Source organism: Aspergillus sclerotioniger, assembly GCF_003184525.1.
Source record: "Aspergillus sclerotioniger CBS 115572 chromosome Unknown BO94scaffold_5, whole genome shotgun sequence".
NCBI classification, from domain to species: Eukaryota; Fungi; Ascomycota; class Eurotiomycetes; order Eurotiales; family Aspergillaceae; genus Aspergillus; species Aspergillus sclerotioniger.
Window position 1 is genome coordinate 1,086,591 of NW_020290995.1, and position 15,916 is coordinate 1,102,506.

The 15,916-nt window shown below is 52.8% G+C and overlaps 7 protein-coding genes across 7 annotated transcripts; 4 read left to right on the top strand and 3 right to left on the bottom strand.

Moving 5' to 3' along the window:
- Nucleotides 1–344: 344 nt before the first annotated feature.
- On the bottom strand, nt 345–5,358 carry BO94DRAFT_510587 (ATP-binding cassette transporter). Its single transcript, XM_025609738.1, has 11 exons — nt 5,101–5,358; nt 3,788–5,048; nt 2,997–3,745; nt 2,783–2,945; nt 2,396–2,737; nt 2,229–2,352; nt 2,111–2,182; nt 1,943–2,058; nt 1,272–1,887; nt 757–1,218; nt 345–703 (listed from the first exon to the last, which is right to left on the bottom strand). Exons 1-11 carry the CDS (start codon nt 5,314–5,316, stop codon nt 484–486), a joined length of 4,341 nt encoding a protein of 1,446 aa, XP_025471030.1. The 5' UTR covers nt 5,317–5,358; the 3' UTR covers nt 345–483.
- Nucleotides 5,359–6,032: 674 nt separating this feature from the next.
- Nucleotides 6,033–6,983, bottom strand: BO94DRAFT_532209 (uncharacterized protein). Its single transcript, XM_025611075.1, has one exon. The coding sequence runs from the start codon at nt 6,829–6,831 to the stop codon at nt 6,373–6,375; it is 459 nt and encodes a 152-aa protein (XP_025471031.1). The 5' UTR covers nt 6,832–6,983; the 3' UTR covers nt 6,033–6,372.
- On the top strand, nt 6,566–7,382 carry BO94DRAFT_532210 (uncharacterized protein). Its single transcript, XM_025611076.1, has 2 exons — nt 6,566–6,765; nt 6,864–7,382. The coding sequence occupies exon 2, from the start codon at nt 6,880–6,882 to the stop codon at nt 7,138–7,140; it is 261 nt and encodes an 86-aa protein (XP_025471032.1). The 5' UTR covers nt 6,566–6,765; nt 6,864–6,879; the 3' UTR covers nt 7,141–7,382.
- A 225-nt stretch (nt 7,383–7,607) lies between these two features.
- BO94DRAFT_532211 (kinesin-3 family protein uncB) lies at nt 7,608–10,343 on the top strand. The gene is made up of 3 exons (XM_025611077.1): nt 7,608–7,949; nt 8,006–8,315; nt 8,386–10,343. The coding sequence occupies exons 2-3, from the start codon at nt 8,030–8,032 to the stop codon at nt 10,071–10,073; spliced, it is 1,974 nt and encodes a 657-aa protein (XP_025471033.1). The 5' UTR covers nt 7,608–7,949; nt 8,006–8,029; the 3' UTR covers nt 10,074–10,343.
- A 436-nt stretch (nt 10,344–10,779) lies between these two features.
- BO94DRAFT_554066 (translation initiation factor eIF2B subunit delta) lies at nt 10,780–12,517 on the top strand (the record flags this gene model as incomplete). The annotated part of the gene is made up of 2 exons (XM_025613695.1): nt 10,780–11,439; nt 11,528–12,517. The coding sequence occupies 2 exons, from the start codon at nt 10,780–10,782 to the stop codon at nt 12,515–12,517; spliced, it is 1,650 nt and encodes a 549-aa protein (XP_025471034.1).
- A 141-nt stretch (nt 12,518–12,658) lies between these two features.
- BO94DRAFT_326402 (Apc13 domain protein) lies at nt 12,659–13,258 on the top strand. Its single transcript, XM_025606942.1, has 2 exons — nt 12,659–12,801; nt 12,874–13,258. The coding sequence occupies exons 1-2, from the start codon at nt 12,799–12,801 to the stop codon at nt 13,180–13,182; spliced, it is 312 nt and encodes a 103-aa protein (XP_025471035.1). The 5' UTR covers nt 12,659–12,798; the 3' UTR covers nt 13,183–13,258.
- Nucleotides 13,259–13,568: 310 nt separating this feature from the next.
- On the bottom strand, nt 13,569–15,915 carry BO94DRAFT_326520 (DNA-directed DNA polymerase alpha subunit POL12). The gene is made up of 4 exons (XM_025606943.1): nt 15,380–15,915; nt 15,170–15,334; nt 13,825–15,124; nt 13,569–13,768 (listed from the first exon to the last, which is right to left on the bottom strand). Exons 1-4 carry the CDS (start codon nt 15,703–15,705, stop codon nt 13,595–13,597), a joined length of 1,965 nt encoding a protein of 654 aa, XP_025471036.1. The 5' UTR covers nt 15,706–15,915; the 3' UTR covers nt 13,569–13,594.
- Nucleotide 15,916: the final 1 nt, after the last annotated feature.

Consider the following 15,916-nt stretch of genomic DNA (forward strand, 5'->3'; position numbering starts at 1 on the left):
GGAGGGGGGAGGGGGGGGTGCAATTGATGTCGTTGATGGTGTGAACCTGTCTTGAATGCGTTCGCCGTCGGAAACCGACACGTGGGTGGGTTTGGCTAGATTGGATGCAGGGATTAGGGCTGCTGCCTGGTCGTAGCTTGTATGGACAGGGGTTATTAGTGGCAGGGGCAAGTAATTGATGATAAGGCTTCTGGTTCACTCAGTAACTGTGAGTCACAGTTGATTTATAATAAGAATGAAGTCATGCAGTTATAGGTCTTATGATAGGATGGAGAGTTGTATGCTAAGCCTAGAGCTGAATATTGGTGGAGTGTCTTGATTTGGATAATTAATTAGCTACCATGCGGAGGGTACTGTGTCGATGATCTGGAGTAAACCTTTATCATTCTTAGGTGTCAGTCTTTGGTATCAGTCTTGGACTAGTAGTCAAGTGTCACCTCTGCTCCTCCATATAACTAGCTGATACTAGTAAACACCTCGTGTCTATTTCTGCAAAGCGGTATACAGTCTCTTAAACGCCGAATCCTGCTGCTCTAACAGTGTCCGAGGGGAGTCAAACTCTACCGCCTCTCCCTGCTGAAGGACCGCCACACGATCAAACCAGTCAATGTGTCCCAGACGATGAACCACCGCGATCACAGTCTGTTTGGCGCATTCCTTGGCGATGATTTCATACATCAGCGATTCGGTTTCCCGGTCCACACTAGTTATGGTTAGTACCCGAGTATGGGTGATGGAGAGGGTGGAGTGATATACCTGCTGGTTGCCTCATCCAAAACTAGTATATGGTTATCCTTCACAGTCAAAGCCCTGGCAAGGGCTAGTAACTGCTTTTCACCATAGGACCAATCAAGGGTATCGATTGTTGCGCCTAGCCCGCCGTTCATGCTTACGCGGGTCCATAATCCGACCTTCTGGATTGCGGAGACTATGGACTCGTCTGGAAGGGCTCCTTTGGGGTCGAGGTTGAATCGTAACGTGCCAGGCATGAAGAAGGGGTCCTGTGGAATGACGTTGATCTGAGATCGAATTGACGTAGGATCAATGGTAGACAGGTCAACTCCGTCGATCGATACTTGTCCATCCTGGATTTGAATCATTCGAAGGAGGGCCATTATTAGGGATGTCTTCCCGCTGCCGGAAGGACCGCAGACAGCTATCCGCTCGCCGGGCTTGATGTTTATCGTGAGATTCTTGAGGATCGGCTCGGTTTCTGGGCTGAATGTGTTGGTCTCATTAGATAGGCTCGATGACTTGGTATATGTGCTTACCTGTAGCCTGCAGTAACATCCTCAAATTTGATTGTACCTTGAGGCAGCCGGTCTTCGCAAACACGCAAAGAGCGACTTGTCTCCTCCGGAGGCATCTCCTCGACAAATTGTCGCACCCGAGACACCGCTCCAATTGAAAGCTCCATTTGGGTCCATGACTCAATGGTTCGGTTCAAAGTCATACTAAAGGTAAGTGTCAGGTTCAATGCCACACCAACCCCTCCCGGACTGAACTTGTCCCTCAGTGAAACTATAACTGCAACCAGGATCACCGCAAAGACCATCACAACAAGGTCCAGAGCAAGCTGTAGACCTTGTTGGATGCAGTAGAGCATGTAGAATGGCTTTTGCGATTGGTCCAGCCTAGCAATGCATTGCTGATGGAAGCTTCTTTGCCACCGGAAAGCCTGAATAACCGATATACCGCTAACAGTCTCGTGGAAATGGGAGTACAGAGGAGCTTTGGCCTCAATATCCAAAAGTCGCACCTGCCGGGAAGTGCGAAGATAGCCGAGCTGAATTGCCCACAAAGCGAGCAACATAAAAGGGATTGTGATGGTGATGTATTTCCCGATGACACAGAGGATGACAAGGCATACGACACAGATACTGATGCCTGCATTGACAAGTTAGTGGCAGCATTGAAAGAGAACAAAGAGAATGTTCCATACCTTCCATAAAATTTAAAAAGACCAACGGCAACGAGAAATCAATCAACTCCATATCCTGGCTGAATCTGTTGATTATCGACCCGGTATCTGTTTGTTGAAAAAACCTAAAGGGTGCACTGGAGCCAATTAAATTAGCAGGGGCATGTGGAGGATGGAGAATGCTTCTACCTAAGAGTAGCTTGCAGTAGCTCTGAATGCAGATTCAAAGCAGTATTGCCAATAATATTTACCAGCAATGTCCTGGTCCCATTAGCCTCGCACCGTCCTAGTTGAAGATGGCACATACCAGCAGGCTGCCCAAAGTGTCACACATGACGCAACAAAGAGGACAGTATAAACACCAAGATATTTTCCAACATCGGTGTTCGGCTGCTGCTCATTCGCAGCGGACCACCACTGCAACCATAGCGCTGGATATGTTAGTTTTGTCAAAACAAAGGGACGTAGACATACTAGAGAATTGACCAGTAAACCCGTAGGCAAGACAAGATGCCACCATAATCGCCGCCGATGCGAACCCTGCGTTTCGAAAGTAGTACTTGTATATGGACCAGCTACCATCCCGTCTAGTGAGGTCTCTTTTCAAATCATCTGATTCATCGGCCTCGGCAATGGTCTCATACGGCTTTTGTGTGTCCTGTGCCGTGAGATTATCTGCATCAGATGGCGAGTTTCCTTCTGTCTTGGCCCCGACGTACTCGGGGTGCCGAATCAAAAATTCTTGGTAGGTGCCTTGATCCACCTTTTTGCCGTCATTCAAAAGGATGATCTCGTCCGCATAAGGGAGGAGGTATTCTGTTTTGTATTAGACATAGACATATAAGGCTGCATGCTACTTACGAGTATGGGTTGCGAGAACCACTGTTTTGTCTGTCCTACGGAAGAGGCCTGTCTGGCCAAACAGACTCTCGCCGATTCTTCGGACGCTATGAGAGTCAAGCCCACTGAAGATATCGTCGAGAACGATGGTAGGAAGTCGGGAGTACACTGCCCGCGCAAGAGCCTACAGGAGTAATCAGCTTAAGACAAGATGGTATATTGACATGATACTTACCACCCTCTGTTTCTGTCCTCCACTCAGAGAAACTCCATTACTCCCGGCCATATGCAGATCGCCACCAGGCAGCATGCTCAAATCACTTGTGAGAGCACACGCCGAGATTGTAGAATCATACCACTTTTCGTCGAATTCAGTCTCCCCCGTAATATTGAACCTGATGGGACTGTTCATGATCCAGGGGGTCTGAGGGCAGTACGCAACACTTGCTTCCGGAGAGTGCATGCTCCCATCTTTGACAAACATCCGGCCCATGATGGTCTCCAAAAGGGCTGATTTCCCGCAGCCAACGGGTCCAACGATCATCACGATCCTGTTTCTAGGGATTGACAAGGTCAGGTTGCGCAAAACCGTTTCACCATCCGTTGCCCAAGATATGTTCGCATCCTGAAATGATACAAAAAATCCATGCAATGGTGAGTCCCCACTCTTATCCTGCTTTGGCATTGCCGCCAATTCAACTCCATCAAAAGAAATATTAGATGCTTTAGATGAATCTGGAGAAGTTGAGAGGTCGATTGAGCACTCTCTCGAACAATAATCTTGGATTCGCTCAAAGCAACCCATTGATTGAGTTATCTGAGGAAGAGTCTGAACGAATGACAGCAGGGGTGTTGTAAGGATCGATACCAAAGACACAGTTGTAAATGCCTGTGATGTTAGAAGCGTTTGGTCATTCCGAGTCAATGCAATAATCGTATAGACCACAAAAACCGCGTACGGGGCAAAATCGGCAGGTACACACGCTATAAAGTCAGTCATGCCTCGAATTTAGGGGATAATCTTACATAACATCACAATTCCAACAAGAAGCTTTCTGAATCGCTTGGAGGCCTCGAGCTCAGTCTTCCTGTACGTAGTAATCACGTCGACTAAGATCGTTTCGAGTCCCAGCATCTTCACGGCTTTCATATCCTTCAACACTGTGGAGGTAATAGCAAGCCTTTTTTGCACCTTTCCTATCCAGAAAGCCTGGGCAGTTCCATATCTACTGGAGATTGGCGTCGTCCCAAGGATGCATACAACAGCAATTATAGCAGGCATAATACAAGCAATGTAGACTTGCAGCTCCAGAAGCCAGATTGCTACTCCGACGGATACGATGGATGCCCATGTATCATGCAATGTTCGCACGCTTGTGACGATTCGCTGCATGTCGGTTCCCATTAGCGTCACAGCTTCTGCCTTGGTTGAGTTGGTGGTTTTGAGGGCAACCGTTTGCTCGTAAATCATTGCCACAAGACCGGACCGTACGACGGTTGCCATTCGATTGGCCTGGCGGTAATAGACAGCAGTAGAGATTGCGGTTCCAGAGTATACCAGTGCATATGCTCCAATCAAGGCCTGCCCATATCTTTTATTCTCTCGGGTGCTTGGTGCGCTTATATAGTCTATCGTCGCCGTGATAAGAAACGGTTGGCAAAACGTGAACACGACCATCATCGCCCGTGGAATGATTGCGGAGAGGAAAGGACTGTAGTAAGCACGAAAGGTTGCTTTGAGTAGTCGGTATTTCCCATGTGTCTTTTGCCAGGCTTGTAGAAGGCGCACCTCTGCATATTCAGCTCTCAATCTAGAGTCGATATCGGGTAGATCATCGACTCCAATAACCTGAGTATATGCATTCCGAAACAGTGGAAAAAGCCAGAGGAAGAAGTTGCGGCCCCAAAACCCATGAATTTGTTCAACTGCTATATGTTTGTAAAGAGGACGAAGCATCACGGTTTTTCTTGCCGATTCAAGAACAGCAGCCAAGACTATAACAATGTAGATGGCCGTAAAGAGTCCCCGAGGGACATAGCTTGGAATATGCCATAGCGTGCGGAGCCGAGGAATATACAAGATAGTCAGGGCTGAAAAGTATAACACGAGAGTATCGGATGGTTTGACAAGGCGTTGGTCCTCAAAGAAGGACAGGATAAGTGCCGCGAGAGTTGCAGTCAAGTTGAGCACCGCTGATGGAGTTGAGATCCTTGTGTGCAGAGCTGGTGTCTGGATTTGGTATACTGTGAACACGATCTGCAAGGCAAAAAGGATAACTAAAATACTCTATTGCCGGCTATTGTCAGCATTACATCCAAAATGGAGCTCTTTTCCATACCAATTTGTACACGGCAAGCTTAAACGAGTTCAGCTTTACAGATGAACGCCTCAAGATCTCGAATCGAGGCAGCAGCAAGAGTAGAAGGATAGTCGATGGCAGAATGCTGAAGAATGCATCTTCAAATAACAGGGTGAAGTCGAATGGACGACATGCGCTATTGACTCGAGGGCCAAACTGGTTCTCGCTGTTACTCGGACAGCTTGGGGCACTCATGTCGAACGCTGGCAGCTTCCGAGTCAGGGAGCAACCATCCTGGTTCCAAAGGGTCTTTTAATAAGCCTCTGTGGCATTAAGCACGAGATATCGGATGCCCGACCATGTGAATCTTAGCGTTATCAGCACCGGGGCGGACAGCCGTCGGGGGTCTCAGCGTCCGTAGTGAGGTCTGCCATCCTGACAGGAAAAAGGTAGACAACGGGGTATCTCATTGCTGCCGATTCTAGACTTCCATCAGTGGTGAAGACCATATCCGTCAAATTCCGATAGCTATGGTGAAGTGACCCTTATCGCAAGTTGGGGGAGTATTTTCTGTAACTCAATGATGGCGTCCTTTTTGGCTAGCTAGCCTCGTGGCTAATTTGGGATGATTGGTGGGATTCGTCGACAAAATGGTATATTATGTTCTAATCTAGTGGATCTAACGTTAGTAGGGGACCGAGTCTGTGGAAATGGGTGGGTACCAGTTCGCGTGTCTAGAAATCGGCCAGTGCCTCGTTCTACGAATCGTCTGAGTCACTATCATATCAAAGGTACTCCGTACTCCGTTCGGAGTAAGCACTAATTATCTGGTCCGATAAGCCAGCCAGTAACAGATACGATAGAAGTCAGCGGTAGGAGAGTATTTCCACGCGAAATCGGAGCTGATCGGAGTAAGCTTCACCGCGATCATGCCCCGCAGTCTCAAGTCCCTTATCGAGGCTAAATGCAGGGAGAATTAGAGGTCCCATGAGAACTTTTGAGTGATAAGTATAGATTGCCATTATTCCGGTGGTTATTGACTCCGCCCTAACAGCCATGGCGGCCGTTATCAAGAAGCGAGTGACAATCTAATTGATCTCCAGAGTGTGGAGAAGGAATCTCGGCCCCACGTGGACAAGGCGGTGACTGTGGTCGACAGCATACAGTTATCTACATCTACATGTCTCGACTTCGAACAACCTGCAAATACAGTCAACAGTTATAGTGGCAAGACTTGACATTCTACGAGGTGTGATTTGGTGGGTCGGCTAAGCAGCAGGCCTACTGCATCGACCCCGGATGCAATAAGATTTATGGACACATGGACAGGATGAGCATGACAGGAAGGACACCCAAGTGACACCAGTGCAAAAGATACATCTTCTCCAGTCCCCATAGGTCAAACTCCACATGAAAGAAAGGCTGACATCGGACTCCGACCATGGAACCCCTGTACCAGGCTCGACCAATGTTGGTGGCTCTGATGACCTCACCCAACTGTGACCATGCAATCACATCGTTCTCTCCCGCATCAAAGTATGGAGAAACACCCGCATGATGCTGCACTACGAGTCCCGGCGTCATCATCTCATCATCGACGCCACCTTTTGAACTTATAACACGCCGGGCCGTGCCCCAGTCGAATCCTCTTGTCGAACTCAACCAACACATCAAATCCATTCCAAGCAATTGTACTACCATTTGGTACGCTTGCTGCTTTCCTTGGTTGCGAGTATAGATGTGCTCGATTGCCGCGGGGATGGTCAGCATTTCAAAATGAATAGAGACTGATCGAACTACAGAATCACCCAGCTCATCATGTCGTCAAGAACAAATCCCGTCTCGCGCTTGGCGGAAACCGCCAAAGACAAGATGGCACCCACTGGCTCCGGCTCTAAACCCAAGGATCCCACCGAGAACTGGAGTCCTGAGGAGATGTTCGAGACCACCGTTGACAAGGACGGTAACCCGATTCCCGACTCCTACTCGTTTATCGATGGCGCCAGAATGAGCCAAGGATCGAAAGGCGGTCGGGACGAGGGAGATATGTATGCTGCGGCGAATGACGACTTTGATTAAGGTGTCAGCTCCAGCATGAGCCACGATGCTTGAGGCATCTTGAAAAAGAGGCTATGATATGAGACCATGTTGAATGTCCAATGCTGTCCGTCACTCTGCGGGACAAGAGCGGAAAGGAATATATGTCATGTCCGGATCTGGATGCGGCAATCTGTGTTAGGTGTAAATGGATATTAGTAATTTCCCGGCGGCGCACTCATTGACCACGGGACCAATCGAAACAATCAAATTGTATGCAAGCGTGAAACATCCTTGTCTCTCGTGGTTATCGCCTTGAAGTAGTTCGTGCAGACGATGGCGGTGGTGGGCGAATCGCCATGGCAACCGAGGGCCGCCGGAAGGCCTCTGCGCTGCCTCAGGCTGTGTCCGATACCCGATGGGGTAATTCCCAAACGAACCCATGGCGATAGAATCATCTCCAACATCCCCCGGCTTTGGCTTCTGGATCCTCCCCGACCGTTGCTTCTACGGTAGTCTGCTCCGACAGGGGGTGCGCTGTCTTCCTTCTCCTTGCTTACTGCTGCATGTTTCTCTCTTTCACCTTCCATAGCAGGAGCTCCCCCCGAACCCCCCGAGTCTCGGCTGTTTACCCCATGTCGAGAGTGGAATCAGTCTGTTGTCTAGTGCCGGACGTCAATTGACTTGCAGACGGACGGTCCGCGCAAGCATATACTTTGGATATCCTCCTAGAGCCCCCGAGGGAAAGCACTCCGCCCGTTCCTGGGTCCACTAACCAGCAGCCACGACCCATACCGCAATATCCCCGATACCCGCCTCTCGGTCGTTGCCCACCGGTGGTACAGTTGCCTGTATGTACCATTACCTACTTCAGCGCCAGCGTGAGCACCTCACTCAGATTGTACAGTTATTGAGGGATCACGGCCACGAAATGTCCCTGGACCCCCGTTTTTACCACCACATAGGCCACGGCACCGGGCCTGGCTCCCAGTCCTCCGCGTCATCCTCCGGCCTCTCCGCAATCACCGGCATCACCAGTCCTTCCATCAACTCGATGACTGCCTCTGCCGCCGCCCTGCGCTCCGACGCGTCTAGTCCGTCGCTGCGCGCACGAGAGGGCGTGGCTGTCCCTGCGCACCGTGTCGACATGTCCAGTCCTTCCGGTGGCGGCGGCAACGTGCGCGTTGTCGTCCGGGTGAGAAAGTTCCTTCCCAGAGGTACGTCTGACTGGCCAGGTGAGGAGAGTTTCAGGGTATAGGCTAATTGCGATTCCCTCTTGGGGTATAGAGATCAACCGCAATGCCCAATGCCTGATCAGCATGGACCCATATACTCAGACAACCAAACTTAAAGCGCCCCAGGTGGGCCTGGGAGACGAAGGAAAGCCCAAATCACAGGCGCGCGGAAAGGTCTTGGAGGATAAGTCCTTTGTCTTCGACAACTCTTTCTGGTCACATAACGAAAAAGACAGCCATTATGCGCACCAGGAAGATGTATACAACTGTCTAGGAGAAGAGTTTCTGGACCACAATTTCGAGGGATACCATACCTGCATCTTCGCCTATGGCCAGACGGGTTCTGGCAAAAGTTATACCATGATGGGCACCGGGGAACAGCCTGGACTGATTCCTAGAACCTGCGAGGATCTATTCCAGCGCATTGAAAACGCCGAGACCCCCGATGTCAGTTTCAACGTCCGCGTCTCCTATTTTGAGGTCTATAACGAACATGTACGCGATCTACTGGTCCCCCGGAGCGAACCGCCAAACTATCTCCGGATTCGCGAGTCTCCTTTGGAAGGCCCGTATGTTAAGGACTTGACAGAGGTAACGGTGAAGAATTACGAGGAGATTATGAAGTTCATGCGCAAAGGCGATGTCTCTCGCACGGTAGCCAGTACCAAGATGAATGATACGTCTTCCCGATCACACGCGGTTTTTACCATCACTTTGAAGCAGATTCATCACGATCTTTCGACCGATGAAACAACCGAGCGCACAGCGCGGATACGCCTCGTCGATCTGGCAGGTTCAGAGCGAGCCAAGTCCACTGAAGCCACCGGTCAACGACTCCGCGAAGGGTCCAATATCAACAAGTCTCTGACGACGCTGGGCCGAGTCATCGCAGCGCTGGCTGATCCTAAATCGGGTCGGCCAGGCAAACGCAAGGGCAAGGACGTCGTTCCGTACCGTGACTCGATTCTCACCTGGCTGTTGAAGGATAGTCTGGGAGGCAACTCAAAAACAGCAATGATTGCGTGCATCTCCCCCACTGATTATGACGAAACCCTCTCCACACTACGATATGCGGACCAAGCCAAGCGCATTCGCACCCGCGCACGGGTCAACCAGGACCACCTCTCTGCTGCAGAAAGGGACAAGCAGATTGCAGAGATGGCCGAGACAATCCGCACGCTCCAGCTGAGTGTCAGTCTTGCCACTGCCAACCGGCGGGAGAACGAGATGCAGAACGAACGGCTCGAGGAGTACCAGCAGAAGGTGGAGAAGCTTCAGCGACTGATGGAGGAGACAAAGATGGTTAGTGAGTGCAAGATCAGGCAGCTGCAGACGGAGAATGAGGCCATGCGCAACCACCTGAAGCTGGCCTTGGATAGTATCCGAAATCCGATTCCTCCGGTGGTTGTCCACAGACGCCGGAGTAGCTTGTACAGTGTAAATGAAAACAACGGCTCCCCGACTAACCGCAAGCGGCGCGGCCGCGCCCGGTCACCTCCATCCGACGTCGAGTTGGAGCCGGAGCCAGAACTCATCTGGGAGGATGAAGACACGATCCAGAGTGACACCAGTCATGTCGAGGCGCAAGAAATGCAGGCGCATATGGAAAACCTTCTTGACGATCTTAGCATGTTCAAGCGCAAACTCGCCACGGATCATGAGCGATTCCGACCGAGTTGGAAGCCCGAGGGCCGAAAGCGACGGCGAGCGCTGGGGGATGTTTGGACGAATACCCGATAGACTTGGTGGGATTTTGACTCGGCAGCGTGGGAGGCTCTGTGATATGGCGTTTGGAAGGGACTGACTTGGATGCACATAATTGGGGGCCACTGGTTGTATGCCTTGGACTGGGGTCTTTTGCGATGATATCTTGTTGCGTTTTCTATTTTGGACTTGTGTTCCATTTTCTTCTTCGATGATGACATGATTGTATGGTAGGATGACAAGTGACAGATGATGGATGCTTGATGCCCAAAAATACCATGAGACGTTTGTGATTAGTTGCTGCAGGACCCATGCAGCCGAAAGGCCTTGGTATCATGTCTGCCCAGTTAAGTCGGGTACATACTTTGACTAGGATCGGTACTACATAAGCCAAGTATAATGTTCGGTGGTATGCCTTGCCAATGCTTCTAGGGAAACGTTCAGCGTGATCGGGTGAGACTCAGGGTGCAGGTCGAGGGAGGGAGGCCCCGTTGATCAACACCATCCTGAATCTTCCTGGATAGGGGTCGTACCCATGCCACTGGACGTGCTGGACGTGCTGGACGCCATCTATGCGGTGGTGGTGCTGGTCGGGGCTGCTTATGGCATCGTGGGCGGGCGGAGCGCAAAACTAATGAGTCAACCTTCGGCCACCCCCACAATAACCACCACCAGTTCCGAAAAAGTCTCCAATGCCCCTCCCAACTGCCGCTATCGCCTCTCTCCTCCTTCTCCTTCCATAATGGCCAATCCCGTCGACCCTGCGCTGACCTCGTCCGTATCCGCGTCGCAACCCCCAGCCCCCGAAATGCAATCGCCGTCCGTCCAGCAACCTCCGCAGGGCGCCTCACCCTCCAAACCCGCCAAACAGCAACCCCCCAAGCAACCCGCCAAGGGCAAAGATGGCGCCGCTGCTGCTGCCTCCGCCCCCTCCGGCGACGGCGCCGCCCTCACCCCAGCCGAGCTAAAGAAGAAAGCCAAAGCCGACAAGGCCGCCCGTCGGGCTCGCGAGCGCGCAGAGAGAGAAACAACCGGTGGCGGTCCGGCTGGAGGTCCTGGTGGCCAGCACGCCGCGTCGGCCAAGAAGGGCGCGTCTGGACCTGGTGGTGCCGGTGGGAAAGACTCTGCGGCCGCGGCGCAGCAGAAGGGTCAGAAGCAGTTGCCCCGGAGGGGCTCTGCGCAGGCGACTGCTCAGGTCGGCGCCGCGGAGCTGAAAAAGAAGCAGGAAGAGAAGAATGTGTCGGTCTTTGGACATTTGTATGGCCAGCAGCGGAGGACTACAATTGCTGGAGCTGGCAAGGAAGTGCACCCTGCGGTTTTGGCCCTGGGGTTGCAGATGAGAGATTATGTGGTTTGTGGAAGCAGTGCGCGGTGTGTTGCGACACTGTTGGCGTTCAAGAGGGTGCGTTCATCCGATCCCCATTTATCTCCGCTCTGGTCTAGGCCTTGGGATGCTTGGATGTCTTGGAGTTACTGATGATATGTTTTAGGTCATTGAAGCTTATACCACCCCCCTGGGTACCTCTCTCGCTCGCCACTTGACTACACACCTGTCTCACCAGATCACCTACCTCTCCACCTGCCGCCCGCTGTCTATCAGCCAGGGTAACGCCATCCGCGCCCTCAAACTCGCCATTTCCTCCATCGATCCGTCAGTTCCCGAAGCTACCGCCAAGTCATCGCTGTGCGATTTCATCGACAGCTTTATCCGCGAGAAGATCACCGTCGCCGACCAGGTTATCGCCGGAAGCGCCGCACAAAAGATTCAGGATGGCGACGTGATCGTGACGTTTGCAGGTAGCTCGATCGTGAAGCAGACGCTCCTTATGGCGCACAAACAGGGCAAGCAATTCCGGGTGTCTATCATCGACTCGCGTCCACTGTTCGAGGGCAAGAACCTGGCGCGCTCGCTCGCTAACGCCGGTCTGGATGTGCAATACTCTCTCATGAACGGCATCAGCCACGCCATCAAGGATGCTACGAAGGTGTTCCTGGGCGCCCACGCCATGACGAGTAACGGACGACTGTACTCGCGCGTCGGCACAGCGCTGGTCGCCATGTCGGCTAAAGAGCGCGCCGGCGGTGTTGAAGTGCCAGTCATTGTGTGCTGCGAGACGGTCAAGTTCACAGACCGGGTCGCGCTGGACAGTATCGTGGTCAACGAGATTGCAGATGCGGACGAGCTGGTCACTATCGAGCCGGTGCAGCAGCTAACCGGGTTGCCGGATCCGGCGGCACCGGCGCCTGCGGAGACGAAGAAGGGCGGCAAAGCGACGGCCAGCGCGCCCGTGGAGTCGAGCACGGCATCACAGAGCACAGCATCGCCATTGGAGGACTGGAAGGAGTCGGCGAATCTGCAGCTGCTGAACATCATGTACGATGTGACGCCGGCAGAGTATGTGGACATGGTGGTTACGGAGATGGGCAGTCTGCCGCCAAGTGCGGTGCCGATTGTTCATCGGATGAGTACGAATCTGTAGTTTCATTTCTTAGGGTTTAGGTATTAAGGACGGATGGGCAACTTTTCGGCTGCGTTGTATTTTATAGATAAAACATGAGTTGTAGGCGGTCTGCCATATTCCGTAGTTGCCATCACCTCAACACCCAACATACTTCTACACCTCTACCACCACCTTTACTATCATAACACAATACCATCAACCCCAACACAACACAACAACTCTACTACCATCTCTACAGTACCACCAACACGTCAAACCACTACCAACACCAACACAACAACACCACCCCCACCCCCAAAATGGTACCTCCCCCTCCCCTCCCCCAAACCATCTCACCTCACCAAACCCCCAATAACCAAAAAAAAACAAAACAGAGCAAAGACTCCACCCCCACTCAAATCCACATGCACCACCCCCGGTTAGCAGACTACTTCGAAGACTTCACGCGCCCACACCACACCTCCACCTCCACCAACACCTCCGGCAACACCACCACCACAATCCCAACCTCCGGCACCAACACAACAATCACCTACGGTTCCTCGTCTTCCCCTCCCTCGTACCGAGTTACCTTCCCATCGAGGAAATCTACATCCTTCCGCAATATCAGCCCCCGAATCCGGAAGATGAGGATGATGTTGTTCCTGATCAGCATGCTGCGTTTGGGATTACCAGGGCGATGAGGGCGGGGAGGGAGGCTGTGTGGAGGGATTTGGGATTGGAGGGGTTGGTTAGTGGGGGGTTGGAGGAGGTGGGAAGGGGAAGGGGGGAGGGTTAGGGGGAGGGAGGTTGATGGGGGGAGGAGGGTGGTTTGTTTGAGGTGATTTTTTGTCTCTCTCATGGCTTTTGTTGGGGTTGGGAGGGAGGGGTTGTTTATGGGGATTGAATGGGTTGGGAGGAAAGGAAGGGGAGGGTGGTTATGGGGTATGGCTGGGTATGGGAAGATGGACGGTGTTAGGGATGTGGTTTATTTTTATGGTATGGTTTGGTTCGGTTTTATACCCTCACGTTTAGTGTTTATTATATTGTTATCCGGTGACTGAGGGAGGAAGAATAAAGCTGGGGGGATCATCTCGTCATGATTACTATCTACCGCTATATCCGGTTGATGTCCACTCGCGCCCGCTCATATAACTTGTGGCTCACTTGTTTCTGCTCGCGCTCGTCATCTGCTATCGTCCGCGCGTGGATCGCCATCTGTGCGTAGGTCCCTGCGCCGCGCCGCTTCGAGATCGTCCCCGGGTTGATGACGGTCACACTGTCGACAACCTAGATTCAGTTAGTTTCCGATCATCATTATATTAAGATTAGCTCGTGGGATTTACCTTGACAAACGGTGGCAGCATGCTCGGCACTATCAACACGTCTGGCCGTACGTTCCACCACTCGCCCAGCTTTGAATAGCTCACGTCCACCATGGCTCCCGTTGCCAGCCCGCTCTCTGTCCCCGCCCTCGGCAGCATCTCCCGCGCCGACGACGGGAACATCGGCTGGAAGTGTCGCTGCTCGATCAGATACTTCGGCAGTCGCGTCAGCAGGTTCCCCTCCGTCGGCTTGCCATGCAGCACCTCCTCCCGTCGCAGCTCGTACAGCACGTCATGCGAGCACATTCCGATTACCGTCTCGTTCAGTGACAGCGTTACCGGGTTCGACACCATGCGCACTTGCTTGGGCAATCCCAGCTCCTTCTTGGGCAGCTGCTCCTGCGGCCACGAGACATGTTTGCTCACGGCGTCGCGCACAGATGGCACCAGCACAACTGTGATGCTGGGCACAGCCGCCACAAGCCGCTGCAGCGGCGCCGAGATGCAATGACGGAAGACTGTTGTGAGTGTCGCAGTGTCCGGGTCCAATCCGTTGATCTCTGGCAGGTCGAAATCCCCCGAGGCCAGCACGGGATGTTCGATGTCCAGGAACGGACCCAGCAGGATGACACCGTCCGCGTAGCTCTCCGCAGCCTTGCGGCAAATCTCTTTCAGCGGTTCAAAGTCGAGGTTGTCGTCGGCCGTGTACGGCCCGGAGGCGATGAGGATGTTCAAGGGCGCGGGGCCCGCTTCTTCGAGCCTCTGGTTGATGGTTTCGATGTTGACGACCGACGAGGCAGCTGGCGGGAGGAGAGGTGCGGAGAGGACCTCTTTGACTGAAAGGTAGTTTCCTGATGCGTTGATACCGCGCAGCGCCACGATCTGTCCCGGGAAGAAGTTGGCCGACGGCACCGACTCCAGCTTCAACGGAACCCGAACGCCTGCCCCTGTCCGTCTCGACGTTTCGAGCACAAGTGACGCCGCGTTGAGCTTACCTTCCATGCTGTCGGATGCAATGCGCCCAACGGCGACAATCTCGCTGGTGCTCTGTGTTGCGGCGCTGCCGAATGTGATCTCGTCTGCGTCGTACTGCTTCTCAAACAACGCCATGAATTCGTCAATGCGGTCGTCGAGGATCTCGGATGCCTCGGACAGCCTCATTGCCAGGGGTTTATATCCGAACTTCTTCAGGTCTGTATTCGCTGTGGGCCGTATGCGGGCCTCGGAGTAGGGCGCCAGAGGGGTCTCGGCTTGTGAAAGGTGGGAGTTGATTGTTTCGAGAGTCTCGCCTGCATTCGGGCGCTGGGAAAAAGGAATCGATCTATCGGGTCAGTTGCAGTTTATACACCATGTATTTGTGACATACTGTACTCCATCGCCGTTCTGTTTAATCGGAGGCTTGACCCTCATTGGCGAACCATTCTGATCAGTCCTCCCAACCTTGGACATGGAAGGCGAAGCAAAGTCGGATTTCCGCTTCGCTGATCCGGGATTGCTCCGACCAGTCGCCCCCGGTGTGAGTCCATCCAACCTGGGCCATTAGTCTTCGTCCCTCAGTCGACGGCGTAAAACTCACATGCCAAACACATCCGACGTCGCAGCAGCGCGGGGGGTAGCCGTCACTGCAGCTCTCTTGTCAGTCTGTCGTCCTGCTTTTCCTCGGGCTTCCCGTTCCAATGTATCCTGTACATCTTTTTTAAACAGCCGCACAGTGCCCAGGTCCATCTTTAGTTCGTCTGGGCCCATTTTCAGACAGTAGGACTCCCATTTGTAAAACAGCTCCTGCGCAGAGATCGAGTGGATGCGCAGGATAGACTGCAGTTCCGTGAGAACATCTTTGGGGAGTCCATCTGGGGCAGCAGCAGCAAAGAGCTCATTGAGCTCTGCGACAGGGTCGTCCATGCTGACCTGGACCTTGGGGATAATGATCAATACGATCGTGGAGAGACAGACGGCTATCGGGACTGGCTATCGCTGGATGGTGACGCGACGGACGCGTAACGCGCAAAGGGTTGGCGACCGCCTTCCGAACTGGGGCTCGGCAGGGCGACCCGCCGACCACGTAGACGCCATCGGTTTAATTGATTTCTCTCGCCGTGTTGGTGGCCATCGG